This window comes from Salmo salar, chromosome ssa13 (assembly GCF_905237065.1).
Source record: "Salmo salar chromosome ssa13, Ssal_v3.1, whole genome shotgun sequence".
In the NCBI taxonomy this organism is placed as follows: domain Eukaryota; kingdom Metazoa; phylum Chordata; class Actinopteri; order Salmoniformes; family Salmonidae; genus Salmo; species Salmo salar.
In genome coordinates this window covers 100,886,989-100,913,593 of record NC_059454.1, presented here as the reverse complement: position 1 = coordinate 100,913,593, position 26,605 = coordinate 100,886,989, and the positions used below count along the sequence as shown (strand labels likewise).

The window sequence follows — 26,605 nt, the reverse complement described above, 5'->3', positions numbered from 1 at the left end:
ATAAACCAGGTACAGGTTATTCCACTACACTATATAAATCAGGTACAGGTTATTCCACTACACTATATAAACCAGGTACAGGTTATTCCACTACATAAAACAGGTACAGGTTATTCCACTACACTATATAAACCAGGTACAGGTTATACCACTACACTATATAAACCAGGTACAGGTTATTCCACTACACTATATAAACCAGGTACAGGTTATACCACTACACTATATAAACCAGGTACATGTTATACCACTACACTATATAAATCAGGTACAGGTTATACCACTACACTATATAAACCAGGTACAGGTTATACCACTACACTATATAAACCAGGTACAGGTTATTCCACTACACTATATAAACCAGGTACAGGTTATTCCACTACACTATATAAAACAGGTACAGGTTATTCCACTACACTATATAAAACAGGTACAGGTTATTCCACTACACTATATAAATCAGGTACAGGTTATTCCACTACACTACACTATATAAACCAGGTACAGGTTATACCACTACACTATATAAACCAGGTACAGGTTATTCCACTACACTATATAAACCAGGTACAGGTTATTCCACTACACTATATAAACCAGGTACAGGTTACACCACTACACTATATAAATCAGGTACAGGTTATTCCACTACACTATATAGACCAGGTACAGGTTATTCCACTACACTATATAAACCAGGTACAGGTTATTCCACTACACTATATAAACCAGGTACATGTTATATCACTACACTATATAAAACAGGTACAGGTTATTCCACTACACTATATAAACCAGGTACATGTTATACCACTACACTATATAAAACAGGTACAGGTTATTCCACTACACTATATAAACCAAGTACAGGTTATACCACTACACTATATAAACCAGGTACATGTTATACCACTACACTATATAAATCAGGTACAGGTTATACCACTACACTATATAAACCAGGTACAGGTTATTCCACTACACTATATAAAACAGGTACAGGTTATTCCACTACACTATATAAACCAGGTACATGTTATACCACTACACTATATAAAACAGGTACAGGTTATTCCACTACACTATATAAACCAGGTACAGGTTATACCACTACACTATATAAACCAGGTACATGTTATACCACTACACTATATAAATCAGGTACAGGTTATACCACTACACTATATAAACCAGGTACAGGTTATTCCACTACACTATATAAACCAGGTACAGGTTATTCCACTACACTATATAAAACAGGTACAGGTTATTCCACTACACTATATAAACCAGGTACAGGTTATTCCACTACACTATATAAATCAGGTACAGGTTATTCCACTACACTACACTATATAAACCAGGTACAGGTTATACCACTACACTATATAAACCAGGTACAGGTCATTCCACTACACTATATAAACCAGGTACAGGTTATTCCACTACACTATATAAACCAGGTACAGGTTACACCACTACACTATATAAATCAGGTACAGGTTATTCCACTACACTATATAGACCAGGTACAGGTTATTCCACTACACTATATAAACCAGGTACAGGTTATTCCACTACACTATATAAACCAGGTACATGTTATACCACTACACTATATAAAACAGGTACAGGTTATTCCACTACACTATATAAACCAGGTACATGTTATACCACTACACTATATAAAACAGGTACAGGTTATTCCACTACACTATATAAACCAAGTACAGGTTATACCACTACACTATATAAACCAGGTACATGTTATACCACTACACTATATAAATCAGGTACAGGTTATACCACTACACTATATAAACCAGGTACAGGTTATTCCACTACACTATATAAAACAGGTACAGGTTATTCCACTACACTATATAAACCAGGTACATGTTATACCACTACACTATATAAAACAGGTACAGGTTATTCCACTACACTATATAAACCAGGTACAGGTTATACCACTACACTATATAAACCAGGTACATGTTATACCACTACACTATATAAATCAGGTACAGGTTATACCACTACACTATATAAACCAGGTACAGGTTATTCCACTACACTATATAAAACAGGTACAGGTTATTCCACTACACTATATAAAACAGGTACAGGTTTTTTTATATTTATTTATTTCACCTTTATTTAACCAGGTAGGCAAGTTGAGAACAAGTTCTCATTTACAACTGCGACCTGGCCAAGATAAAGCAAAGCAGGGGGAGGAGGGGGGAGGCTGAGAGAGGAACGGGTCGAGGTTTGGGTCCGCATGCTTCCCAGCTGAAACAGTTCGGTAGAGTTTGTGTTTATATTATGAAGACATTTTGTGACGTTTTTGTTTGTTTTAGACTTCGGTTAGCGTTTTTTCGGCTGATCGGGCACACAACATTTTTTCTGGAGGCAAGCCGAAGTCTACACCCATTCGTCGGTGATTGGTCAACAGTAGTGATTCTTCAATAAAATCTTTGTTGTCATTCAATGAGAGACTACTTGTTTTCATTTTTTAACTGAAAGAGATATGAATTAGATGTAAAATTGTGTGACTAAGATTTCTTCATCAAAATAAATTACATATCTTGAATTATCTTAGATTAAAGCTGGCTATTTTGAGGAAGCGTATACTGGCTACGGCGTTTCAAAATGGACAAACAGAACTATTGCCAATCTTTTAAGGGAGTATAAAAGCACCCCGTGGGCAGTGTGGGATTGAGTAAGTACAGGCTGCTGCTGCTGTAATGGACAGTGTGGTTGTAAGGAGGCTAGCAAGGGGATGATAAGAGGTTTTAAGTGTCAGGGTGAGGGTCAGGCTGAGTGTCAGGCTGAGGCTGAGGGTCAGGCTGAGGCTGAGGGTCAGGCTGAGGGTCAGGGTCAGGCTGAGGGTCAGGGTAAGTGTCAGGGTGAGTGTTAGGCTGACTGTCAGGCTGAGTGTCAGGCTGAGGGTTAGGGTGAGGGTCAGGGTGAGGGTCAGGGTGATGGTCAGGGTGAGGGTCAGGCTGAGGGTCAGGGTAAGTGTCAGGGTGAGTGTTAGGCTGAGTGTCAGGCTGAGGGTCAGGGTGAGGGTCAGGGTCAGGCTGAGGGTCAGGGTAAGTGTCAGGGTGAGTGTTAGGCTGAGTGTCAGGCTGAGGGTTAGGGTGAGGGTCAGGGTGAGGGTGGGGTCAGGCTGAGTGTCAGGCTGAGTGTCAGGGTGAGGGTCAGGGTGAGGGTCAGGCTGAGGGTCAGGGTAAGTGTCAGGGTGAGTGTTAGGCTGAGTGTCAGGCTGAGGGTTAGGGTGAGGGTCAGGGTGAGGGTGGGGTCAGGCTGAGTGTCAGGCTGAGTGTCAGGGTGAGGGTCAGGGTGAGGGTCAGGGTGAGGGTCTCTCCTCAGCTGCTTCAAGAGCCCTCTCATCCGCCCCATCACCATGCCTGGACATGAGAAACACTACAGCCCTGGCTGTACTTACCATCCACTATCTCTGTTCACCAACGAAGAACTGGGCTATTCTGTCTGGGTCATCAAAAGGGAATCGCAATGGATTCTTTATCACAATCCTCACATAAGACTACTAATGTTTGCATATAATTACACTAAGGCTATAATCATGTTTGTTGATACTACACACAACATTCTACATGAGACTAACCTGTATACATAAACAGTCAATAAATCAACAGCTAATGTTAACTCGCTAAGCAGAACTACAAACAGTCACACAGCCACACAAAGAGAGCATCAACATTTGAATACAGTACTCCGTCATGTTAAGTGATTGCGTGTCATGTGATTGATTGTGTGTCTTGCCGGTCATTTGTTTGTGTGATGTCACGTGTTTTAATACAGTGGTCTGTCATATCTGTCATGTGATTGTCATGATTGTTTGATGTGATTGCGGTCTGTCATGTGATCGTGTGTCAGGTCATGTGATGATGGGGACTCACCCGGATCTTCTCCACTTCTCCCTTGTTGGCGGTCTGCTGTTTCTCCAGACGCTCACTGAGCTGAGAGCAGATCTACAGGGGTCAACACAGAGGTCAAAGGTCAAACAGAGCACTGCAGTCAACTCCACACAGACAGACAAAACTTGTGGGGACGTATTGGACTGTGTGGGGGAGTCAAAGATCGGAGGGTGTAGGGGTGGGGGGAGGCAAAGGTCTGAGGGTGTAGGGGTGGGGGTGGGGGAGGCAAAGGTCTGAGGGTGTGGGGGGGAGGCAAAGGTCTGAGGGTGTGTGGGTGGGGGGGAGGCAAAGGTCTGAGAGTGTGGGGGAGGCAAATGTCTGAGGGTGTAGGGGTGTGGGGGAGTCAAAGGTCTGAGGGTGTGGGGGGGGAGGCAAAGGTCTGAGGGTGTAGGGGTGGGGGGGAGGCAAAGGTCGGAGGGTGTAGGGGTGTGGGGGGAGTCAAAGGTCTGAGGGTGTGGGGGGGAAGTCAAATGTCGGAGGGTGTAGGGGTGGGGGAAGTCAAAGGTCAGAGGGTGTAGGGGTGGGGGGAAGTCAAAGGTCGGAGGGTGTGGGGGTGGGGGAAGTCAAAGGTCGGAGGGTGTGGGGGGAAGTCAAAGCTCGAGCGGGTGTGGGGGGAAGTCAAAGGTCAGAGGGTGTAGGGGTGGGGGAAGTCAAAGGTCGGAGGGTGTGGGGGGAAGTCAAAGGTCGGAGGGTGTAGGGGTGGGGGAAGTCAAAGGTCGGAGGGTGTAGGGGTGTGGGGGGAGGCAAAGGTCGGAGGGTGTAGGGGTGGGGGCAAGTCAAAGGTCGGAGGGTGTGGGGGGGAAGTCAAAGGTCGGAGGGTGTAGGGGTGGGGGGAGGTAAAGGTCTGAGGGTGTAGGGGTGGGGGGGAGGCAAAGGTCACAGGGTGTAGGGGTGGGGGAAGTCAAAGGTCGGAGGGTGTAGGGTGGGGGGAAGTCAAAGGTCGGAGGGTGTGGGGTGGGGGGGAAGTCAAAGGTCAGAGGGTGTAGGGGTGGGGGGGGAAGTCAAAGGTCAGAGGGTGTAGGGGTGGGGGAAGTCAAAGGTCGGAGGGTGTGGGGGGAAGTCAAAGGTCGGAGGGTGTAGGGGTGGGGGCAAATCAAAGGTCAGAGGGTGTAGGGGTGGGGGGAAGTCAAAGGTCGGAGGGTGTGGGGGGAAGTCAAAGGTCGGAGGGTGTAGGGAAGTCAAAGGTCGGAGGGTGTAGGGGTGGGGGGAAGTCAAAGGTCGGAGGGTGTAGGGGTGTGGGGGGAGGCAAAGGTCGAAGGGTGTGGGGGGAAGTCAAAGGTCGGAGGGTGTGGGGGAGGCAAATGTCGGAGGGTGTGGGGCTGGGGGGAGTGTCTCTAAAATGTAAAAAGATGACAACGGCTCATCCCACAGACAGAGATCATATAAATAATGTAAAACCTGCTCATAACAAACCCTTATCATCCCACAGCTAAACCCCCTCCTTCAAAATAACCACTGTACTATGAGTGACTCAGAGAAAATATATCTCCCTGTGAGGATGGTAGCCAAAGCCTGACTGGGAGTTCCCTGTCTGTCTGTCTGTCTGTCTGTCTGTCTGTCTGTCTGTCTGTCTGTCTCTTGTGTCTGTCTGTCTGTCTGTCTCTTGTGTCTGTCTGTCTGTCTGTCTCTTGTGTCTGTCTGTCTGTCTGTCTCTTGTGTCTGTCTGTCTGTCTGTCTCTTGTGTCTGTCTGTCTGTCTCTTGTGTCTGTCTGTCTGTCTGTCTCTTGTGTCTGTCTGTCTGTCTGTCTCTTGTGTCTGTCTGTCTGTCTGTCTCTTGTGTCTGTCTGTCTGTCTGTCTGTCTGTCTGTCTGTCTGTCTGTCTGTCTGTCTGTCTGTCTGTGTCTGTCTGTTTCTCTTGTGTCTGTCTGTCTGTCTCTTGTGTCTGTCTGTCTCTTGTGTCTGTCTGTCTCTTGTGTCTGTCTGTCTGTCTGTCTGTCTGTCTGTCTGTCTGTCTGTCTGTCTGTCTGTCTGTCTGTCTGTCTGTCTGTCGTGTCTGTCGGTCTGTCGTGTCTGTCGTGTCTGTCTGTCTGTCTGTCTGTCTGTCTGTCTGTCTGTGTCTGTCTGTTTCTCTTGTGTCTGTCTGTCTGTCTCTTGTTTCTGTCTGTCTGTCTCTTGTGTCTGTCTGTCTGTCTGTCTCTTGTGTCTGTCTGTCTGTCTGTCTCTTGTGTCTGTCTCTTGTGTCTGTCTGTCTCTTGTGTCTGTCTGTCTCTTGTGTCTGTCTGTCTGTCTGTCTGTCTGTCTGTCTGTCTGTCTGTCTGTCTGTCTGTCTGTCTGTCGTGTCTGTCGTGTCTGTCTGTTGTGTCTGTCTGTCTGTCTGTCTGTCTGTCTGTCTGCAGTGCCTTAGACCGCTGCGCCACTCGGGAGGCCCGTATCTGTCAGTTTTGATCAAAACATAGTGTAGACAAATTACCTAGAAGGCTAATTTACATCCGCAGTCCCTAGGTAAGTAATAAATATGATGTTGTCACTATGTAGAATACAATTTTAAACTACTTTATACATGTAGAACAAAACTAAAAATCGTATATCTCCTGTCAGCTTCTTACCTGTTTGTACTCTCCTATGATGGATCCATTGTTCTTTATCTCAGACTCTGATTTACCCAGCTCCCGTCTGCACATCTCTTTCAGCTGTGGACACACACATTGATATTATACACTGAATGAATGATACTCATGGCTGCCTACTGTGACCTACATGATAACCTCTCAGTCAGCAGTCAACTGTCCTTGGGCCTTTATAAACTACCTACAGTAGTGATACAGTCAACGAGGAGTGTAATGTAGTCATGAAGAGGACAGCAACAGATGTCCCTTGAGAGACTGTTTCTCCCGTAAGTGGATGAGAAATAACGTAGAGAGAGCAGGTATTGGCAGGTCCTGTGTTGGGCCAGTCCTGGAACACAGGCAGTGGCCACAGTGCATGGGGGGGACAACATCCCCCTCTGTCTTAAAGAGACAGAAAGAGAGAAACAACACTGCTCTCCAATCAAGGTGCATCAACAGACGAGCAATCTGAAGATGGAAAAAGCATTCAGCGACTCTCCAAAGGACAATGGTATATTTATTGATCAAACCAATACATCAATGTCCATTGTCAGTGGACCTCCATTCCCTTTCCAATACTAAAGGAATCTTTTTTTACTTTAAATAGACAGCCAGCTAGCCAAACAGACAGTCAGCCAGCTAGCCAAACAGACAGTCAGCCAGACAGCTAGCCAGCCAGACAGACAGCTAGCCAGACAGCCAGCTAGCCAGACAGACAGACAGCCAGCTAGCCAGACAGACAGACAGCCAGCTAGCCAGACAGACAGACAGCCAGCTAGCCAGCTAGCCAGACAGACAGACAGACAGTCAGACAGACAGCCAGCTAGCCAGACAGACAGACAGTCAGACAGACAGCCAGCTAGCCAGACAGACAGCCAGCTAGCCAGACCTGTGCAGACTCCTCCTCTAGTCGTCTCTTCTCGTCCTCTGAATCCACCAGCTTCTGTTTGGTCATCAACAGCTCCTTGTTCAGAGTGTCTGCTTTCTCCTCAGCCTGAGGGAGACAGACAGACAGACACATGGGTACAGTGACCAGGTCTCCTCAGAGTGTCTGCTTTCTCCTCAGCCTGAGACAGACAGACAGACAGACAGACAGACAGACAGACAGACAGACAGACAGACAGACAGACAGAGACATGGGTACGGTGACCAGGTCTACTCAGAGTGTCTGCTTTCTCCTCAGCCTGAGACAGACAGACAGACAGACAGACAGACAGACAGACAGACAGACAGACAGACAGACAGACAGAGACATGGGTACGGTGACCAGGTCTACTGACATTAGCTATTGCTAAATGACAAGAAAAACCTAGCAGAGTATTAGAAAATGTATAAAGGCACATACACGTTTACAGACTTGCACAAGTAAAAAAGGACACACGTGGGATGCGTCTTACGTTGTCCAGGTCTTTGCGCAGGGCTATCTTGCTGCTGACCAGTTCATGGGCCAGGTCATCATTCTCCTGCTCCAGACGCATGTTAGCCTCCTGGAGACGACGATTCTCCCTCTACAGGGGACGAGAGGAGGAAGGTAAGACTGAGTGACAGAGTGAGTGAGTAAGTGAGTGAGTGGAGGAGAGAGGAAGAGGGGGAGAAAGTAGAGATATTGGGAGAGAGAATGTTAAGAGGAGTCAGTGAGATGAAGAGTGGAGAAGAGAGAGAGAGGAGATAGAAGCCTGTTGCTGAAAGACGAGAGAGAGAGAGAGAGAGAGTAGCCTGTTGCTGAAAGACGAGAGAGAGCGAGAGCAGCCTGTTGCTGAAAGACGAGAGAGAGCGAGAGTAGCCTGTTGCTGAAAGACGAGAGAGAGAGTAGCCTGTTGCTGAAAGACGAGAGAGAGAGAGTAGCCTGTTGCTGAAAGACGAGAGAGAGAGAGTAGCCTGTTGCTGAAAGACGAGAGAGAGAGAGTAGCCTGTTGCTGAAAGACGAGAGAGAGAGAGTAGCCTGTTGCTGAAAGACGAGAGAGAGAGAGTAGTCTGTTGCTGAAAGACAAGAGAGCGAGAGTAGCCTGTTGCTGAAAGACGAGAGAGAGAGAGAGAGAGAGAGAGAGAAGCCTGTTGCTGAAAGACGAGAGAGAGAGCGAGAGAGAAGCCTGTTGCTGAAAGACGAGAGAGAGAGAGAAGCCTGTTGCTGAAAGACGAGAGAGAGGGAAGCCTGCTGCTGAAAGACGAGAGAGAGAGAGAGAGAGAGAGAAAAGAGAGAGAGTAGCCTGTTGCTGAAAGACGAGAGAAAGAAGCCTGTTGCTGAAAGGAGAGAGAGAGCGAGAGAGTAGCCTGTTGCTGAAAGACGAGAGCGAGAGAGAGAAGCCTGTTGCTGAAAGACGAGAGAGAGAGTAGCCTGTCGCTGAAAGACGAGAGAGAGAGAGAGAGTAGCCTGTTGCTGAAAGACGAGAGAAAGAAGCCTGTTGCTGAAAGGAGAGAGAGAGCGAGAGAGAGTAGCCTGTTGCTGAACGACGAGAGAGCGAGAGAGAGAGAGAGAGAGAGAGAGAAGCCTGTTGCTGAAAGACGAGAGAGAGAGAGAGTAGCCTGTTGCTGAAAGATGAGAGAGTAGCCTGTTGCTGAAAGACGAGAGAGAGAGAGTAGCCTGTTGCTGAAAGACAAGAGAGCGAGAGAAGCCTGTTGCTGAAAGACAAGAGAGAGAGAGAGAGAGAGAGAAGCCTGTTGCTGAAAGACGAGAGAGAGAGAGCGAGAGAGTAGCCTGTTGCTGAAAGACAAGAGAGAGAGCGAGAGAGAGTAGCCTGTTGCTGAAAGACGAGAGAGAGAGAGAAGCCTGTTGCTGAAAGACGAGAGAGAGAGAGAGAGAGTAGCCTGTCGCTGAAAGACGAGAGAGAGAGAGAGAGAGCAGCCTGTTGCTGAAAGACGAGAGAAAGAAGCCTGTTGCTGAAAGGAGAGAGACAGCGAGAGAGAGTAGCCTGTTGCTGAAAGACGAGAGAGAGAAAGAGAGAGAGAGTAGCCTGTTGCTGAAAGACGAGAGAGCGAGAGAGAGTAGCCTGTTGCTGAAAGACGAGAGAGCGAGAGAGAGAGAGAGAGAGAAGCCTGTTGCTGAAAGACGAGAGAGAGAGAGAGTAGCCTGTTGCTGAAAGACGAGAGAGCGAGAGAGAGAGAAGCCTGTTGCTGAAAGACAAGAGAGAGAGAGAGAGAGAAGCCTGTTGCTGAAAGACGAGAGAGAGAGAGAAGCCTGTTGCTGAAAGACGAGAGAGAGAGCGAGAGAGAGAGTAGCCTGTTGCTGAAAGACGAGAGAGAGAAGCCTATTGCTGAAAGACGAGAGAGAGAGAGAGCGAGAGAGTAGCCTGTTGCTGAAAGACGAGAGAGAGAGAGAGTAGCCTGTTGCTGAAAGACGAGAGAGAGAGCGAGAGAGTAGCCTGTTGCTGAAAGACGAGAGAGAGAGAGAGTAGCCTGTTGCTGAAAGACAGAGAGAGAGAGCGAGAGAGAGAGAGTAGCCTGTTGCTGAAAGACGAGAGAGAGAGAGTAGCCTGTTGCTGAAAGACGAGAGAGAGAGTAGCCTGTCGCTGAAAGACGAGAGAGAGAGAGAGTAGCCTGTTGCTGAAAGACGAGAGAAAGAAGCCTGTTGCTGAAAGACGAGAGAGAGAGAGAGTAGCCTGTTGCTGAAAGACAAGAGAGCGAGAGAAGCCTGTTGCTGAAAGACAAGAGAGAGAGAGAGAGAGAGAAGCCTGTTGCTGAAAGACGAGAGAGAGAGAGCGAGAGAGTAGCCTGTTGCTGAAAGACAAGAGAGAGAGCGAGAGAGAGTAGCCTGTTGCTGAAAGACGAGAGAGAGAGAGAAGCCTGTTGCTGAAAGACGAGAGAGAGAGAGAGAGAGAGAGAGTAGCCTGTCGCTGAAAGACGAGAGAGAGAGAGAGAGAGAGCAGCCTGTTGCTGAAAGACGAGAGAAAGAAGCCTGTTGCTGAAAGGAGAGAGACAGCGAGAGAGAGTAGCCTGTTGCTGAAAGACGAGAGAGAGAAAGAGAGAGAGAGAGAGAGTAGCCTGTTGCTGAAAGACGAGAGAGCGAGAGAGAGTAGCCTGTTGCTGAAAGACGAGAGAGCGAGAGAGAGAGAGAGAGAGAAGCCTGTTGCTGAAAGACGAGAGAGAGAGAGAGTAGCCTGTTGCTGAAAGACGAGAGAGAGAGAGAGAGAGAAGCCTGTTGCTGAAAGACGAGAGAGAGAGAGAAGCCTGTTGCTGAAAGACGAGAGAGAGAGCGAGAGAGAGAGTAGCCTGTTGCTGAAAGACGAGAGAGAGAAGCCTATTGCTGAAAGACGAGAGAGAGAGAGAGCGAGAGAGTAGCCTGTTGCTGAAAGACGAGAGAGAGAGAGAGTAGCCTGTTGCTGAAAGACGAGAGAGAGAGCGAGAGAGTAGCCTGTTGCTGAAAGACGAGAGAGAGAGAGAGTAGCCTGTTGCTGAAAGACGAGAGAGAGAGAGCGAGAGAGAGAGAGTAGCCTGTTGCTGAAAGACGAGAGAGAGAGAGTAGCCTGTTGCTGAAAGACGAGAGAGAGAGTAGCCTGTCGCTGAAAGACGAGAGAGAGAGAGTAGCCTGTTGCTGAAAGACGAGAGAAAGAAGCCTGTTGCTGAAAGACGAGAGAGAGAGAGAGTAGCCTGTTGCTGAAAGACGAGAGAGAGAGTAGCCTGTTGCTGAAAGACGAGAGAGAGTAGCCTGTTGCTGAAAGACGAGAGAGAGAGAGAAGCCTGTTGCTGAAAGACGAGAGAGAGAGAGAGTAGCCTGTTGCTGAAAGATGAGAGAGAGAAGCCTGTTGCTGAAAGACGAGAGAGAGCAGCCTGTTGCTGAAAGACGAGAGAGAGAGAGAGAGAGAGTAGCCTGTTGCTGAAAGAGAGAGAGAGAAGCCTGTTGCTGAAAGACGAGAGAGAGAGAGAAGCCTGTTGCTGAAAGACGAGAGAGAGAGAGCGAGAGAGAGAGAAGCCTGTTGCTGAAAGACGAGAGAGAGAGAGAGTAGCCTGTTGCTGAAAGACGAGAGAGAGAGAGCGAGAGAGAGAGTAGCCTGTTGTTGAAAGATGAGAGAGTAGCCTGTTGCTGAAAGACGAGAGAGAGTAGCCTGTTGCTGAAAGACGACAGAGAGAGAGCGAGAGAGAGAGTAGCCTGTTGCTGAAAGACGAGAGAGAGAGAGAGAGAGAGAGAGAGAGTGTAGCCTGTTGCTGAAAGACGAGAGAGAGTAGCCTGTTGCTGAAAGACGAGAGAGAGAGAGAGCGAGAGAGAGAGTAGCCTGTTGCTGAAAGACGAGAGAGAGAGAGTAGCCTGTTGCTGAAAGACGAGAGAGCGAGAGAGAGAGTAGCCTGTTGCTGAAAGACAGAGAGAGAGAAGCCTGTTGCTGAAAGACGAGAGAGAGAGAGAGAGTAGCCTGTTGCTGAAAGACGAGAGAGAGAGTAGCCTGTTGCTGAAAGACGAGAGAGAGAGAGAGAGAGAGTAGCCTGTTGCTGAAAGACGAGAGAGAGAGAGTAGCCTGTCGCTGAAAGACGAGAGAGAGAGAGAACTGTCGCTGAAAAAGAGAGAGAGAGAGTAGCCTGTCGCTGAAAGACGAGAGGTGGAGTGAGAGAGAGAGAGCGAGAGAGTAGCCTGTCGCTGAAAGACGAGAGAGTGAGAGAGAGAGGAGAGAGAGAGTAGCCTGTCGCTGAAAGACGAGAGAGAGAGAGAGTAGCCTGTCGCTGAAAGACGAGGAGTGAGTGAGTGAGAGAGAGTGGGCCTGTTGTTGAAAGACGAGAGAGAGTGAGTGAGAGAGAGTAGCCTGTTGCTGAAAGACGAGAGCGAGAGTAGCCTGTTGTTGAAAGACGAGAGAGAGTGAGTGAGAGAGAGTAGCCTGTTGCTGAAAGACGAGAGAGAGAGAGTAGCCTGTCGCTGAAAGACGAGAGTGAGTGAGTGAGAGAGAGCGAGAGAGTAGCCTGTTGTTGAAAGACGAGAGAGAGTGAGTGAGAGAGAGTAGCCTGTTGCTGAAAGACGAGAGAGAGAGTAGCCTGTTGCTGAAAGACGGAGAGAGAGAGGGAGAGAGTAGCCTGTTGCTGAAAGACAGAGAGAGAGAGTAGCCTGTTGCTGAAAGACGAGAGAGAGAGAGTAGCCTGTTGCTGAAAGACGAGAGAGAGAGAGTAGCCTGTTGCTGAAAGACGAGAGAGAGAGAGTAGCCTGTTGCTGAAAGACGAGAGAGAGAGCCGTTGAACGAGGGAGAGAGAGTAGCCTGTTGTTGAAAGACGAGAGAGAGAGAGTAGCCTGTTGTTGAAAGACGAGAGAGAGAGAGAGAGTAGCCTGTAGTTGAAAGACGAGAGAGAGAGAGTAGCCTGTTGCTTAAAGACGAAAGAGAGAGCGAGAGAGAGCGAGAGAGCAGCCTGTTGCTTAAAGACGAAAGAGAGAGCGAGAGAGAGAGAGAGAGAGAGCGAGAGAGCAGCCTGTTGCTGAAAGACGAGAGAGAGAGTAGCCTGTTGTTGAAAGACGAGAGAGCGAGAGAGAGAGAGAGTAGCCTGTTGTTGAAAGACGAGAGAGAGTGAGTGAGAGAGAGAGAGAGAGTGTAGCCTGTTGCTGAAAGACGAGAGAGAGAGTAGCCTGTTGCTGAAAGACGAGAGAGAGAGAGTAGCCTGTTGCTGAAAGACGAGAGAGCGAGAGAGAGAGTAGCCTGTTGCTGAAAGACGAGAGAGAGAAGCCTGTTGCTGAAAGACGAGAGAGAGAGAGAGAGAGAGTAGCCTGTCGCTGAAAGACGAGAGAGAGAGAGAGAGCAGCCTGTTGCTGAAAGATGAGAGAAAGAAGCCTGTTGCTGAAAGGAGAGAGACAGCGAGAGAGAGTAGCCTGTTGCTGAAAGACGAGAGAGAGAGAGAGAGAGAGAGAGAGAGTAGCCTGTTGCTGAAAGACGAGAGAGCGAGAGAGAGTAGCCTGTTGCTGAAAGACGAGAGAGCGAGAGAGAGAGAGAGAGAGAAGCCTGTTGCTGAAAGACGAGAGAGAGAGAGAGTAGCCTGTTGCTGAAAGACGAGAGAGCGAGAGAGAGAGAAGCCTGTTGCTGAAAGACAAGAGAGAGAGAGAGAGAGAGAAGCCTGTTGCTGAAAGACGAGAGAGAGAGAGAAGCCTGTTGCTGAAAGACGAGAGAGAGAGCGAGAGAGAGTAGCCTGTTGCTGAAAGACGAGAGAGAGAAGCCTATTGCTGAAAGACGAGAGAGAGAGAGAGCGAGAGAGTAGCCTGTTGCTGAAAGACGAGAGAGAGAGAGAGAGTAGCCTGTTGCTGAAAGACGAGAGAGAGAGCGAGAGAGTAGCCTGTTGCTGAAAGACGAGAGAGAGAGAGAGAGTAGCCTGTTGCTGAAAGACGAGAGAGAGAGAGCGAGAGAGAGAGAGTAGCCTGTTGCTGAAAGACGAGAGAGAGAGAGTAGCCTGTTGCTGAAAGACGAGAGAGAGTAGCCTGTCGCTGAAAGACGAGAGAGAGAGAGTAGCCTGTTGCTGAAAGACGAGAGAAAGAAGCCTGTTGCTGAAAGACGAGAGAGAGAGAGAGTAGCCTGTTGCTGAAAGACGAGAGAGAGTAGCCTGTTGCTGAAAGACGAGAGAGAGTAGCCTGTTGCTGAAAGACGAGAGAGAGAGAGAAGCCTGTTGCTGAAAGACGAGAGAGAGAGAGAGAGTAGCCTGTTGCTGAAAGATGAGAGAGAGAAGCCTGTTGCTGAAAGACGAGGAGGAGAGAGAGAGCAGCCTGTTGCTGAAAGATGAGAGAGAGAGCGAGAGAGAGTAGCCTGTTGCTGAAAGATGAGAGAGAGAGAAGCCTGTTGCTGAAAGACGAGAGAGAGAGAGAAGCCTGTTGCTGAAAGACGAGAGAGAGAGAGCGAGAGAGAGAGAAGCCTGTTGCTGAAAGACGAGAGAGAGAGAGAGTAGCCTGTTGCTGAAAGACGAGAGAGAGAGAGCGAGAGAGAGAGTAGCCTGTTGTTGAAAGACGAGAGAGTAGCCTGTTGCTGAAAGACGAGAGAGAGAGAGAGTAGCCTGTTGCTGAAAGACGAGAGAGCGAGAGAGAGAGAAGCCTGTTGCTGAAAGACAGAGAGAGAGAGAGAGAGAGAAGCCTGTTGCTGAAAGACGAGAGAGAGAGAGAAGCCTGTTGCTGAAAGACGAGAGAGAGAGCGAGAGAGAGAGTAGCCTGTTGTTGAAAGACGAGAGAGAGAAGCCTATTGCTGAAAGACGAGAGAGAGAGAGAGCGAGAGAGTAGCCTGTTGCTGAAAGACGAGAGAGAGAGAGAGTAGCCTGTTGCTGAAAGACGAGAGAGAGAGCGAGAGAGTAGCCTGTTGCTGAAAGACGAGAGAGAGAGAGAGTAGCCTGTTGCTGAAAGACGAGAGAGAGAGAGCGAGAGAGAGAGAGTAGCCTGTTGCTGAAAGACGAGAGAGAGAGAGTAGCCTGTTGCTGAAAGACGAGAGAGAGAGTAGCCTGTCGCTGAAAGACGAGAGAGAGAGTAGCCTGTTGCTGAAAGACGAGAGAAAGAAGCCTGTTGCTGAAAGACGAGAGAGAGAGAGAGTAGCCTGTTGCTGAAAGACGAGAGAGAGAGTAGCCTGTTGCTGAAAGACGAGAGAGAGTAGCCTGTTGCTGAAAGACGAGAGAGAGAGAGAAGCCTGTTGCTGAAAGACGAGAGAGAGAGAGAGTAGCCTGTTGCTGAAAGATGAGAGAGAGAAGCCTGTTGCTGAAAGACGAGAGAGAGCAGCCTGTTGCTGAAAGACGAGAGAGAGAGCGAGAGAGAGTAGCCTGTTGCTGAAAGATGAGAGAGAGAGAAGCCTGTTGCTGAAAGACGAGAGAGAGAGAGAAGCCTGTTGCTGAAAGACGAGAGAGAGAGAGCGAGAGAGAGAGAAGCCTGTTGCTGAAAGACGAGAGAGAGAGAGAGTAGCCTGTTGCTGAAAGACGAGAGAGAGAGAGCGAGAGAGAGAGTAGCCTGTTGTTGAAAGATGAGAGAGTAGCCTGTTGCTGAAAGACGAGAGAGAGTAGCCTGTTGCTGAAAGACGACAGAGAGAGAGCGAGAGAGAGTAGCCTGTTGCTGAAAGACGAGAGAGAGAGAGAGAGAGAGAGAGAGAGTGTAGCCTGTTGCTGAAAGACGAGAGAGAGTAGCCTGTTGCTGAAAGACGAGAGAGAGAGAGAGCGAGAGAGAGAGTAGCCTGTTGCTGAAAGACGAGAGAGAGAGAGTAGCCTGTTGCTGAAAGACGAGAGAGCGAGAGAGAGAGTAGCCTGTTGCTGAAAGACGAGAGAGAGAGAAGCCTGTTGCTGAAAGACGAGAGAGAGAGAGAGTAGCCTGTTGCTGAAAGACGAGAGCGAGTGAGTGAGAGAGAGCGAGAGAGTAGCCTGTTGCTGAAAGACGAGAGAGAGTAGCCTGTTGCTGAAAGACGAGAGAGAGAGAGTAGCCTGTTGCTGAAAGACGAGAGAGAGAGAGTAGCCTGTCGCTGAAAGACGAGAGAGAGAGAGTAGCCTGTCGCTGAAAAACGAGAGAGAGAGTAGCCTGTCGCTGAAAGACGAGAGTGAGTGAGTGAGAGAGAGAGAGCGAGAGAGTAGCCTGTCGCTGAAAGACGAGAGAGTGAGAGAGAGAGCGAGAGAGAGAGTAGCCTGTCGCTGAAAGACGAGAGAGAGAGAGTAGCCTGTCGCTGAAAGACGAGAGTGAGTGAGTGAGAGAGAGCGAGAGAGTAGCCTGTTGTTGAAAGACGAGAGAGAGTGAGTGAGAGAGAGTAGCCTGTTGCTGAAAGACGAGAGAGAGAGTAGCCTGTTGCTGAAAGACGAGAGAGAGAGGGAGAGAGTAGCCTGTTGCTGAAAGACGAGAGAGAGAGTAGCCTGTTGCTGAAAGACGAGAGAGAGTAGCCTGTTGCTGAAAGACGAGAGAGAGAGAGTAGCCTGTTGCTGAAAGACGAGAGAGAGAGAGTAGCCTGTTGCTGAAAGACGAGAGAGAGAGTAGCCTGTTGCTGAAAGACGAGAGAGAGAGTAGCCTGTTGCTGAAAGACGAGAGAGAGAGTAGCCTGTTGCTGAAAGACGAGAGAGCGAGGGAGAGAGTAGCCTGTTGTTGAAAGACGAGAGAGAGAGAGTAGCCTGTTGTTGAAAGACGAGAGAGAGAGAGAGAGTAGCCTGTAGTTGAAAGACGAGAGAGAGAGAGTAGCCTGTTGCTTAAAGACGAAAGAGAGAGCGAGAGAGAGCGAGAGAGCAGCCTGTTGCTTAAAGACGAAAGAGAGAGCGAGAGAGAGAGAGAGAGAGAGAGAGAGAGCAGCCTGTTGCTGAAAGACGAGAGAGAGAGTAGCCTGTTGTTGAAAGACGAGAGAGCGAGAGAGAGAGAGAGTAGCCTGTTGTTGAAAGACGAGAGAGAGTGAGTGAGAGAGAGAGAGAGAGAGTGTAGCCTGTTGCTGAAAGACGAGAGAGAGTAGCCTGTTGCTGAAAGACGAGAGAGAGAGAGAGCGAGAGAGAGAGTAGCCTGTTGCTGAAAGACGAGAGAGAGAGAGTAGCCTGTTGCTGAAAGACGAGAGAGCGAGAGAGAGAGTAGCCTGTTGCTGAAAGACGAGAGAGAGAAGCCTGTTGCTGAAAGACGAGAGAGAGAGAGAGAGAGTAGCCTGTCGCTGAAAGACGAGAGAGAGAGAGAGAGCAGCCTGTTGCTGAAAGACGAGAGAAAGAAGCCTGTTGCTGAAAGGAGAGAGACAGCGAGAGAGAGTAGCCTGTTGCTGAAAGACGAGAGAGAGAGAGAGAGAGAGAGAGAGTAGCCTGTTGCTGAAAGACGAGAGAGCGAGAGAGAGTAGCCTGTTGCTGAAAGACGAGAGAGCGAGAGAGAGAGAGAGAGAAGCCTGTTGCTGAAAGACGAGAGAGAGAGAGAGTAGCCTGTTGCTGAAAGACGAGAGAGCGAGAGAGAGAGAAGCCTGTTGCTGAAAGACAAGAGAGAGAGAGAGAGAGAGAGAAGCCTGTTGCTGAAAGACGAGAGAGAGAGAGAAGCCTGTTGCTGAAAGACGAGAGAGAGAGCGAGAGAGAGAGTAGCCTGTTGCTGAAAGACGAGAGAGAGAAGCCTATTGCTGAAAGACGAGAGAGAGAGAGAGCGAGAGAGTAGCCTGTTGCTGAAAGACGAGAGAGAGAGAGAGTAGCCTGTTGCTGAAAGACGAGAGAGAGAGCGAGAGAGTAGCCTGTTGCTGAAAGACGAGAGAGAGAGAGAGAGTAGCCTGTTGCTGAAAGACAGAGAGAGAGAGCGAGAGAGAGAGAGTAGCCTGTTGCTGAAAGATGAGAGAGAGAGAGTAGCCTGTTGCTGAAAGACGAGAGAGAGAGAGTAGCCTGTTGCTGAAAGACGAGAGAGAGTAGCCTGTCGCTGAAAGACGAGAGAGAGAGAGTAGCCTGTTGCTGAAAGACGAGAGAAAGAAGCCTGTTGCTGAAAGACGGAGAGAGAGAGAGAGTAGCCTGTTGCTGAAAGACGAGAGAGAGTAGCCTGTTGCTGAAAGACGAGAGAGAGTAGCCTGTTGCTGAAAGACGAGAGAGAGAGAGAAGCCTGTTGCTGAAAGACGAGAGAGAGAGAGAGTAGCCTGTTGCTGAAAGATGAGAGAGAGAAGCCTGTTGCTGAAAGACGAGAGAGAGAGCAGCCTGTTGCTGAAAGATGAGAGAGAGAGCGAGAGAGAGTAGCCTGTTGCTGAAAGATGAGAGAGAGAGAAGCCTGTTGCTGAAAGACGAGAGAGAGAGAGAAGCCTGTTGCTGAAAGACGAGAGAGAGAGAGCGAGAGAGAGAGAAGCCTGTTGCTGAAAGACGAGAGAGAGAGAGAGTAGCCTGTTGCTGAAAGACGAGAGAGAGAGAGCGAGAGAGAGAGTAGCCTGTTGTTGAAAGACGAGAGAGTAGCCTGTTGCTGAAAGACGAGAGAGAGAGAGAGTAGCCTGTTGCTGAAAGACGAGAGAGCGAGAGAGAGAGAAGCCTGTTGCTGAAAGACAAGAGAGAGAGAGAGAGAGAAGCCTGTTGCTGAAAGACGAGAGAGAGAGAGAAGCCTGTTGCTGAAAGACGAGAGAGAGAGCGAGAGAGAGAGTAGCCTGTTGTTGAAAGACGAGAGAGAGAAGCCTATTGCTGAAAGACGAGAGAGAGAGAGAGCGAGAGAGTAGCCTGTTGCTGAAAGACGAGAGAGAGAGAGAGTAGCCTGTTGCTGAAAGACGAGAGAGAGAGCGAGAGAGTAGCCTGTTGCTGAAAGACGAGAGAGAGAGAGAGAGTAGCCTGTTGCTGAAAGACGAGAGAGAGAGAGCGAGAGAGAGAGAGTAGCCTGTTGCTGAAAGACGAGAGAGAGAGAGTAGCCTGTTGCTGAAAGACGAGAGAGAGAGTAGCCTGTCGCTGAAAGACGAGAGAGAGAGAGTAGCCTGTTGCTGAAAGACGAGAGAAAGAAGCCTGTTGCTGAAAGACGAGAGAGAGAGAGAGTAGCCTGTTGCTGAAAGACGAGAGAGAGAGTAGCCTGTTGCTGAAAGACGAGAGAGAGTAGCCTGTTGCTGAAAGACGAGAGAGAGAGAGAAGCCTGTTGCTGAAAGACGAGAGAGAGAGAGAGTAGCCTGTTGCTGAAAGATGAGAGAGAGAAGCCTGTTGCTGAAAGACGAGAGAGAGCAGCCTGTTGCTGAAAGACGAGAGAGAGAGAGCGAGAGAGAGTAGCCTGTTGCTGAAAGATGAGAGAGAGAGAAGCCTGTTGCTGAAAGACGAGAGAGAGAGAGAAGCCTGTTGCTGAAAGACGAGAGAGAGAGAGCGAGAGAGAGAGAAGCCTGTTGCTGAAAGACGAGAGAGAGAGAGAGTAGCCTGTTGCTGAAAGACGAGAGAGAGAGAGCGAGAGAGAGAGTAGCCTGTTGTTGAAAGATGAGAGAGTAGCCTGTTGCTGAAAGACGAGAGAGAGTAGCCTGTTGCTGAAAGACGACAGAGAGAGAGCGAGAGAGAGTAGCCTGTTGCTGAAAGACGAGAGAGAGAGAGAGAGAGAGAGTGTAGCCTGTTGCTGAAAGACGAGAGAGAGTAGCCTGTTGCTGAAAGACGAGAGAGAGAGAGAGCGAGAGAGAGAGTAGCCTGTTGCTGAAAGACAGAGAGAGAGAGAGTAGCCTGTTGCTGAAAGACGAGAGAGCGAGAGAGAGAGTAGCCTGTTGCTGAAAGACGAGAGAGAGAGAAGCCTGTTGCTGAAAGACGAGAGAGAGAGAGAGTAGCCTGTTGCTGAAAGACGAGAGCGAGTGAGTGAGAGAGAGCGAGAGAGTAGCCTGTTGCTGAAAGACGAGAGAGAGTAGCCTGTTGCTGAAAGACAGAGAGAGAGAGTAGCCTGTTGCTGAAAGACGAGAGAGAGAGAGTAGCCTGTCGCTGAAAGACGAGAGAGAGAGAGTAGCCTGTCGCTGAAAAACGAGAGAGAGTAGCCTGTCGCTGAAAGACGAGAGTGAGTGAGTGAGAGAGAGAGAGCGAGAGAGTAGCCTGTCGCTGAAAGACGAGAGAGTGAGAGAGAGAGAGCGAGAGAGAGAGTAGCCTGTCGCTGAAAGACGAGAGAGAGAGAGTAGCCTGTCGCTGAAAGACGAGAGTGAGTGAGTGAGAGAGAGCGAGAGAGTAGCCTGTTGTTGAAAGACGAGAGAGAGTGAGTGAGAGAGAGTAGCCTGTTGCTGAAAGACGAGAGAGAGAGTAGCCTGTTGCTGAAAGACGAGAGAGAGAGGGAGAGAGTAGCCTGTTGCTGAAAGACGAGAGAGAGAGTAGCCTGTTGCTGAAAGACGAGAGAGAGTAGCCTGTTGCTGAAAGACGAGAGAGAGAGAGTAGCCTGTTGCTGAAAGACGAGAGAGAGAGAGTAGCCTGTTGCTGAAAGACGAGAGAGAGAGTAGCCTGTTGCTGAAAGACGAGAGAGAGAGTAGCCTGTTGCTGAAAGATCGAGAGAGAGAGTAGCCTGTTGCTGAAAGACGAGAGAGCGAGGGAGAGAGTAGCCTGTTGTTGAAAGACGAGAGAGAGAGAGTAGCCTGTTGTTGAAAGACGAGAGAGAGAGAGAGAGTAGCCTGTAGTTGAAAGACGAGAGAGAGAGAGTAGCCTGTTGCTTAAAGACGAAAGAGAGAGCGAGAGAGAGCGAGAGAGCAGCCTGTTGCTTAAAGACCGAAAGAGAGAGCGAGAGAGAGAGAGAGAGAGAGAGAGAGAGCAGCCTGTTGCTGAAAGACGAGAGAGAGAGTAGCCTGTTGTTGAAAGACGAGAGAGCGAGAGAGAGAGAGAGTAGCCTGTTGTTGAAAGACGAGAGAGAGTGAGTGAGAGAGAGAGAGAGAGAGTGTAGCCTGTTGCTGAAAGACGAGAGAGAGTAGCCTGTTGCTGAAAGACGAGAGAGAGAGAGAGCGAGAGAGAGAGTAGCCTGTTGCTGAAAGACGAGAGAGAGAGAGTAGCCTGTTGCTGAAAGACGAGAGAGCGAGAGAGAGAGTAGCCTGTTGCTGAAAGACGAGAGAGAGAAGCCTGTTGCTGACAGACGAGAGAGAGAGAGAGAGAGTAGCCTGTCGCTGAAAGACGAGAGAGAGAGAGAGAGCAGCCTGTTGCTGAAAGACGAGAGAAAGAAGCCTGTTGCTGAAAGGAGAGAGACAGCGAGAGAGAGTAGCCTGTTGCTGAAAGACGAGAGAGAGAGAGAGAGAGAGAGAGTAGCCTGTTGCTGAAAGACGAGAGAGCGAGAGAGAGTAGCCTGTTGCTGAAAGACGAGAGAGCGAGAGAGAGAGAGAGAGAGAAGCCTGTTGCTGAAAGACGAGAGAGAGAGAGAGTAGCCTGTTGCTGAAAGACGAGAGAGCGAGAGAGAGAGAAGCCTGTTGCTGAAAGACAAGAGAGAGAGAGAGAGAGAGAGAAGCCTGTTGCTGAAAGACGAGAGAGAGAGCGAGAGAGAGAGTAGCCTGTTGCTGAAAGACGAGAGAGAGAAGCCTATTGCTGAAAGACGAGAGAGAGAGAGAGCGAGAGAGTAGCCTGTTGCTGAAAGACGAGAGAGAGAGAGAGTAGCCTGTTGCTGAAAGACGAGAGAGAGAGCGAGAGAGTAGCCTGTTGCTGAAAGACGAGAGAGAGAGAGAGAGTAGCCTGTTGCTGAAAGACGAGAGAGAGAGAGCGAGAGAGAGAGAGTAGCCTGTTGCTGAAAGATGAGAGAGAGAGAGTAGCCTGTTGCTGAAAGACGAGAGAGAGTAGCCTGTCGCTGAAAGACGAGAGAGAGAGAGTAGCCTGTTGCTGAAAGACGAGAGAAAGAAGCCTGTTGCTGAAAGACGAGAGAGAGAGAGAGTAGCCTGTTGCTGAAAGACGAGAGAGAGAGTAGCCTGTTGCTGAAAGACGAGAGAGAGTAGCCTGTTGCTGAAAGACGAGAGAGAGAGAGAGAAGCCTGTTGCTGAAAGACGAGAGAGAGAGAGAGTAGCCTGTTGCTGAAAGATGAGAGAGAGAAGCCTGTTGCTGAAAGACGAGAGAGAGAGCAGCCTGTTGCTGAAAGACGAGAGAGAGAGCGAGAGAGAGTAGCCTGTTGCTGAAAGATGAGAGAGAGAGAAGCCTGTTGCTGAAAGACGAGAGAGAGAGAGAGAAGCCTGTTGCTGAAAGACGAGAGAGAGAGAGCGAGAGAGAGAGAAGCCTGTTGCTGAAAGACGAGAGAGAGAGAGAGTAGCCTGTTGCTGAAAGACGAGAGAGAGAGAGCGAGAGAGAGAGTAGCCTGTTGTTGAAAGACGAGAGAGTAGCCTGTTGCTGAAAGACGAGAGAGAGTAGCCTGTTGCTGAAAGACGACAGAGAGAGAGCGAGAGAGAGAGTAGCCTGTTGCTGAAAGACAGAGAGAGAGAGAGAGAGCGAGAGAGAGAGTAGCCTGTCGCTGAAAGACGAGAGAGAGAGAGTAGCCTGTCGCTGAAAGACGAGAGTGAGTGAGTGAGAGAGAGCGAGAGAGTAGCCTGTTGTTGAAAGACGAGAGAGAGTGAGTGAGAGAGAGTAGCCTGTTGCTGAAAGACGAGAGCGAGAGTAGCCTGTTGTTGAAAGACGAGAGAGAGTGAGTGAGAGAGAGAGTAGCCTGTTGCTGAAAGACGAGAGAGAGAGAGTAGCCTGTCGCTGAAAGACGAGAGTGAGTGAGTGAGAGAGAGCGAGAGAGTAGCCTGTTGTTGAAAGACGAGAGAGAGTGAGTGAGAGAGAGTAGCCTGTTGCTGAAAGACGAGAGAGAGAGTAGCCTGTTGCTGAAAGACGAGAGAGAGAGGGAGAGAGTAGCCTGTTGCTGAAAGACGAGAGAGAGAGTAGCCTGTTGCTGAAAGACGAGAGAGAGTAGCCTGTTGCTGAAAGACGAGAGAGAGAGAGTAGCCTGTTGCTGAAAGACGAGAGAGAGAGAGTAGCCTGTTGCTGAAAGACGAGAGAGAGAGTAGCCTGTTGCTGAAAGACGAGAGAGAGAGTAGCCTGTTGCTGAAAGACGAGAGAGAGAGTAGCCTGTTGCTGAAAGACGAGAGAGCGAGGGAGAGAGTAGCCTGTTGTTGAAAGACGAGAGAGAGAGAGTAGCCTGTTGTTGAAAGACGAGAGAGAGAGAGAGAGAGAGTAGCCTGTAGTTGAAAGACGAGAGAGAGAGAGTAGCCTGTTGCTTAAAGACGAAAGAGAGAGCGAGAGAGAGCGAGAGAGCAGCCTGTTGCTTAAAGACGAAAGAGAGAGCGAGAGAGAGAGAGAGAGAGAGAGCGAGAGAGCAGCCTGTTGCTGAAAGACGAGAGAGAGAGTAGCCTGTTGTTGAAAGACGAGAGAGCGAGAGAGAGAGAGAGTAGCCTGTTGTTGAAAGACGAGAGAGAGTGAGTGAGAGAGAGAGAGAGTGTAGCCTGTTGCTGAAAGACGAGAGAGAGTAGCCTGTTGCTGAAAGACGAGAGAGAGAGAGAGCGAGAGAGAGAGTAGCCTGTTGCTGAAAGACGAGAGAGAGAGAGTAGCCTGTTGCTGAAAGACGAGAGAGCGAGAGAGAGAGTAGCCTGTTGCTGAAAGACGAGAGAGAGAAGCCTGTTGCTGAAAGACGAGAGAGAGAGAGAGTAGCCTGTCGCTGAAAGACGAGAGAGAGAGAGAGCAGCCTGTTGCTGAAAGACGAGAGAAAGAAGCCTGTTGCTGAAAGGAGAGAGACAGAGAGAGAGAGACCGAGAGAGAGAGAGAGAGACTGAGAGAGAGAGTAGCTGAAAGACGAGAGAGAGAGTAGCCTGTTGCTGAAAGACGAGACGAGAGAGAGAGAGAGAGTAGCCTGTTGCTGAAAGCGAGAGAGAGAGAGAGAAGCCTGTTGCTGAAAGACGAGAGAGAGAGAGAGTAGCCTGTTGCTGAAAGACAAGAGAGAGAGAGAGAGAGAGAAGCCTGTTGCTGAAAGACAAGGAGAGAGAGAGAGAGAAGCCTGTTGCTGAAAGACGAGAGAGAGAGCGAGAGAGAGAGGCGTTGCTGAAAGACGGAGAGAGAGAAGCCAATTGCTGAAAGACGAGAGAGAGAGAGAGAGAGAGAGTAGGCTGTTGCTGAAAGACGAGAGAGAGAGAAGCCAGTTGCTGAAAGACGGAGAGAGAGAGAGCGAGAGAGTAGCCTGTTGCTGAAAGACGAGAGAGACAGAGAGTAGCCTGTTGCTGAAAGACGAGAGAGAGAGAGCGAGAGAGAGAGAGTAGCCTGTTGCTGAAAGACGAGAGAGAGAGAGTAGCCTGTTGCTGAAAGACGAGAGAGAGTAGCCTGTTGCTGAAAGACAGAGAGAGAGAGAGTAGCCTGTTGCTGAAAGACGAGAGAAAGATAGCCTGTTGCTGAAAGACGAGAGAGAGAGAGAGTAGCCTGTTGCTGAAAGACGAGAGAGAGAGTAGCCTGTTGCTGAAAGACGAGAGAGAGTAGCCTGTTGCTGAAAGACGAGAGAGAGAGAGAAGCCTGTTGCTGAAAGACGAGAGAGAGAGAGAGTAGCCTGTTGCTGAAAGACGAGAGAGAGAGAGCCTGTTGCTGAAAGACGAGAGAGAGAGCAGCCTGTTGCTGAAAGACGAGAGAGAGAGCGAGAGAGAGTAGCCTGTTGCTGAAAGATGAGAGAGAGAGAAGCCTGTTGCTGAAAGACGAGAGAGAGAGAGAGAAGCCTGTTGCTGAAAGACGAGAGAGAGAGAGCGAGAGAGAGAGAAGCCTGTTGCTGAAAGACGAGAGAGAGAGAGAGTAGCCTGTTGCTGAAAGACGAGAGAGAGAGACGAGAGAGAGAGTAGCCTGTTGTTGAAAGACGAAGAGAGAGTAGCCTGTTGCTGAAAGACGAGAGCGAGAGAGAGTAGCCTGTTGCTGAAAGACGAGAGAGAGAGAGCGAGAGAGAGAGTAGCCTGTTGCTGAAAGACGAGAGAGAGAGAGAGAGAGAGAAGCCTGTTGCTGAAAGACAGAGAGAGAGAGCAGAGAGAGAGTAGCCTGTTGTTGAAAGACGAGAGAGAGTAGCCTGTTGCTGAAAGACCGAGAGAGAGTAGCCTGTTGCTGAAAGACGAAGAGAGAGGAGAGAGAGAGTAGCCTGTTGCTGAAAGACGAGAGAGAGAGAGAGAGAGAGAGAAGCCTGTTGCTGAAAGACGAGAGAGAGAGAGCGAGAGAGAGAGTAGCCTGTTGTTGAAAGACAGAGAGAGTAGCCTGTTGCTGAAAGACGAGAGAGAGTAGCCTGTTGCTGAAAGACGAGAGAGAGAGAGGACGAGAGAGAGTAGCCTGTTGCTGAAAGACGAGAGAGAGAGAGTAGCCTGTTGCTGAAAGACGAGAGAGAGAGAGAGAGAGTAGCCTGTTGCTGAAAGACGAGAGAGAGAAAGCCTGTTGCTGAAAGACGAGAGAGAGAGAGAGAGAGTAGCCTGTTGCTGAAAGACGAGAGAGAGTGAGAGAGACGAGCGAGAGAGGAGGTTGTTGCTGAAAGACGAGAGAGAGAGTAGCCTGTTGCTGAAAGACGAGAGAGAGAGAGAGAGAGAGTAGCCTGTTGCTGAAAGACGAGAGAGAGTAGCCTGTCGCTGAAAGACGAGAGAGAGAGAGTAGCCTGTCGCTGAAAAGAGAGAGAGAGAGTAGCCTGTCGCTGAAAGACGAGAGTGAGGGGTTAGAGAGAGTAGCCTGTCGCTGAAAGACGAGAGAGAGAGAGAGAGAGAGAGAGAGAGGTAGCCTGTCGCTGAAAGACGAGAGAGAGAGTAGCCTGTCGCTGAAAGACGAGAGTGAGTGAGTGAGAGGAGAGCGAGAGAGTAGCCTGTTGTTGAAAGACGAGAGAGAGAGAGTGAGAGAGAGTAGCCTGTTGCTGAAAGACGAGAGCGAGAGTAGCCTGTTGTTGAAAGACGAGAGAGAGTGAGGAGAGAGAGTAGCCTGTTGCTGAAAGACGAGAGAGAGAGTAGCCTGTTGCTGAAAGACGAGAGAGAGAGGGAGAGAGTAGCCTGTTGCTGACAGACGAGAGAGAGAGTAGCCTGTTGCTGAAAGACGAGAGAGAGAGAGAGTAGCCTGTTGCTGAAAGACGAGAGAGAGAGAGTAGCCTGTTGCTGAAAGACGAGAGAGAGAGTAGCCTGTTGCTGAAAGACGAGAGAGAGAGAGTAGCCTGTTGCTGAAAGACGAGAGAGAGAGTAGCCTGTTGCTGAAAGACGAGAGAGAGAGTAGCCTGTTGCTGAAAGACGAGAGAGAGAGTAGCCTGTTGCTGAAAGACGAGAGAGAGTAGCCTGTTGCTGAAAGACGAGAGAGAGAGAGAAGCCTGTTGCTGAAAGACGAGAGAGAGAGAGAGTAGCCTGTTGCTGAAAGATGAGAGAGAGAAGCCTGTTGCTGAAAGACGAGAGAGAGAGCAGCCTGTTGCTGAAAGACGAGAGAGAGAGCGAGAGAGAGTAGCCTGTTGCTGAAAGATGAGAGAGAGAGAAGCCTGTTGCTGAAAGACGAGAGAGAGAGAGAGAGAAGCCTGTTGCTGAAAGACGAGAGAGAGAGAGCGAGAGAGAGAGAAGCCTGTTGCTGAAAGACGGAGAGAGAGAGAGAGTAGCCTGTTGCTGAAAGACGAGAGAGAGAGAGCGAGAGAGAGAGTAGCCTGTTGTTGAAAGACGAGAGAGTAGCCTGTTGCTGAAAGACGAGAGAGAGTAGCCTGTTGCTGAAAGACGACAGAGAGAGAGCGAGAGAGAGAGTAGCCTGTTGCTGAAAGACGAGAGAGAGAGAGAGAGAGAGACCGAGAGAGAGAGTAGCCTGTCGCTGAAAGACGCAAGAGAGAGAGAGTAGCCTGTCGCTGAAAGACGAGAGTGAGTGAGTGAGAGAGAGGGGAGTAATATTATTGTTGAAAAAACTGAGAAGAGA

At 49.4% G+C, this 26,605-nt stretch overlaps 1 protein-coding gene across 8 annotated transcripts in view; it reads right to left on the bottom strand.

Annotated features, from left to right (window-relative positions):
* LOC106568376 (rab GTPase-activating protein 1) overlaps positions 1-26,605 on the bottom strand; it is a 289,542-nt gene that overhangs the window by 53,293 nt on the left and 209,644 nt on the right. For all 8 annotated transcript variants that reach the window (XM_045692525.1, XM_045692527.1, XM_045692524.1 and 5 more), the window contains 4 exons: positions 7,891-8,001; positions 7,383-7,487; positions 6,494-6,577; positions 3,930-4,001 (listed from right to left, as the gene is read on the bottom strand). In XM_045692525.1, the coding sequence (XP_045548481.1) occupies positions 3,930-4,001; positions 6,494-6,577; positions 7,383-7,487; positions 7,891-8,001 (372 nt within the window). The remainder of the gene's footprint in view (positions 1-3,929; positions 4,002-6,493; positions 6,578-7,382; positions 7,488-7,890; positions 8,002-26,605) is intronic.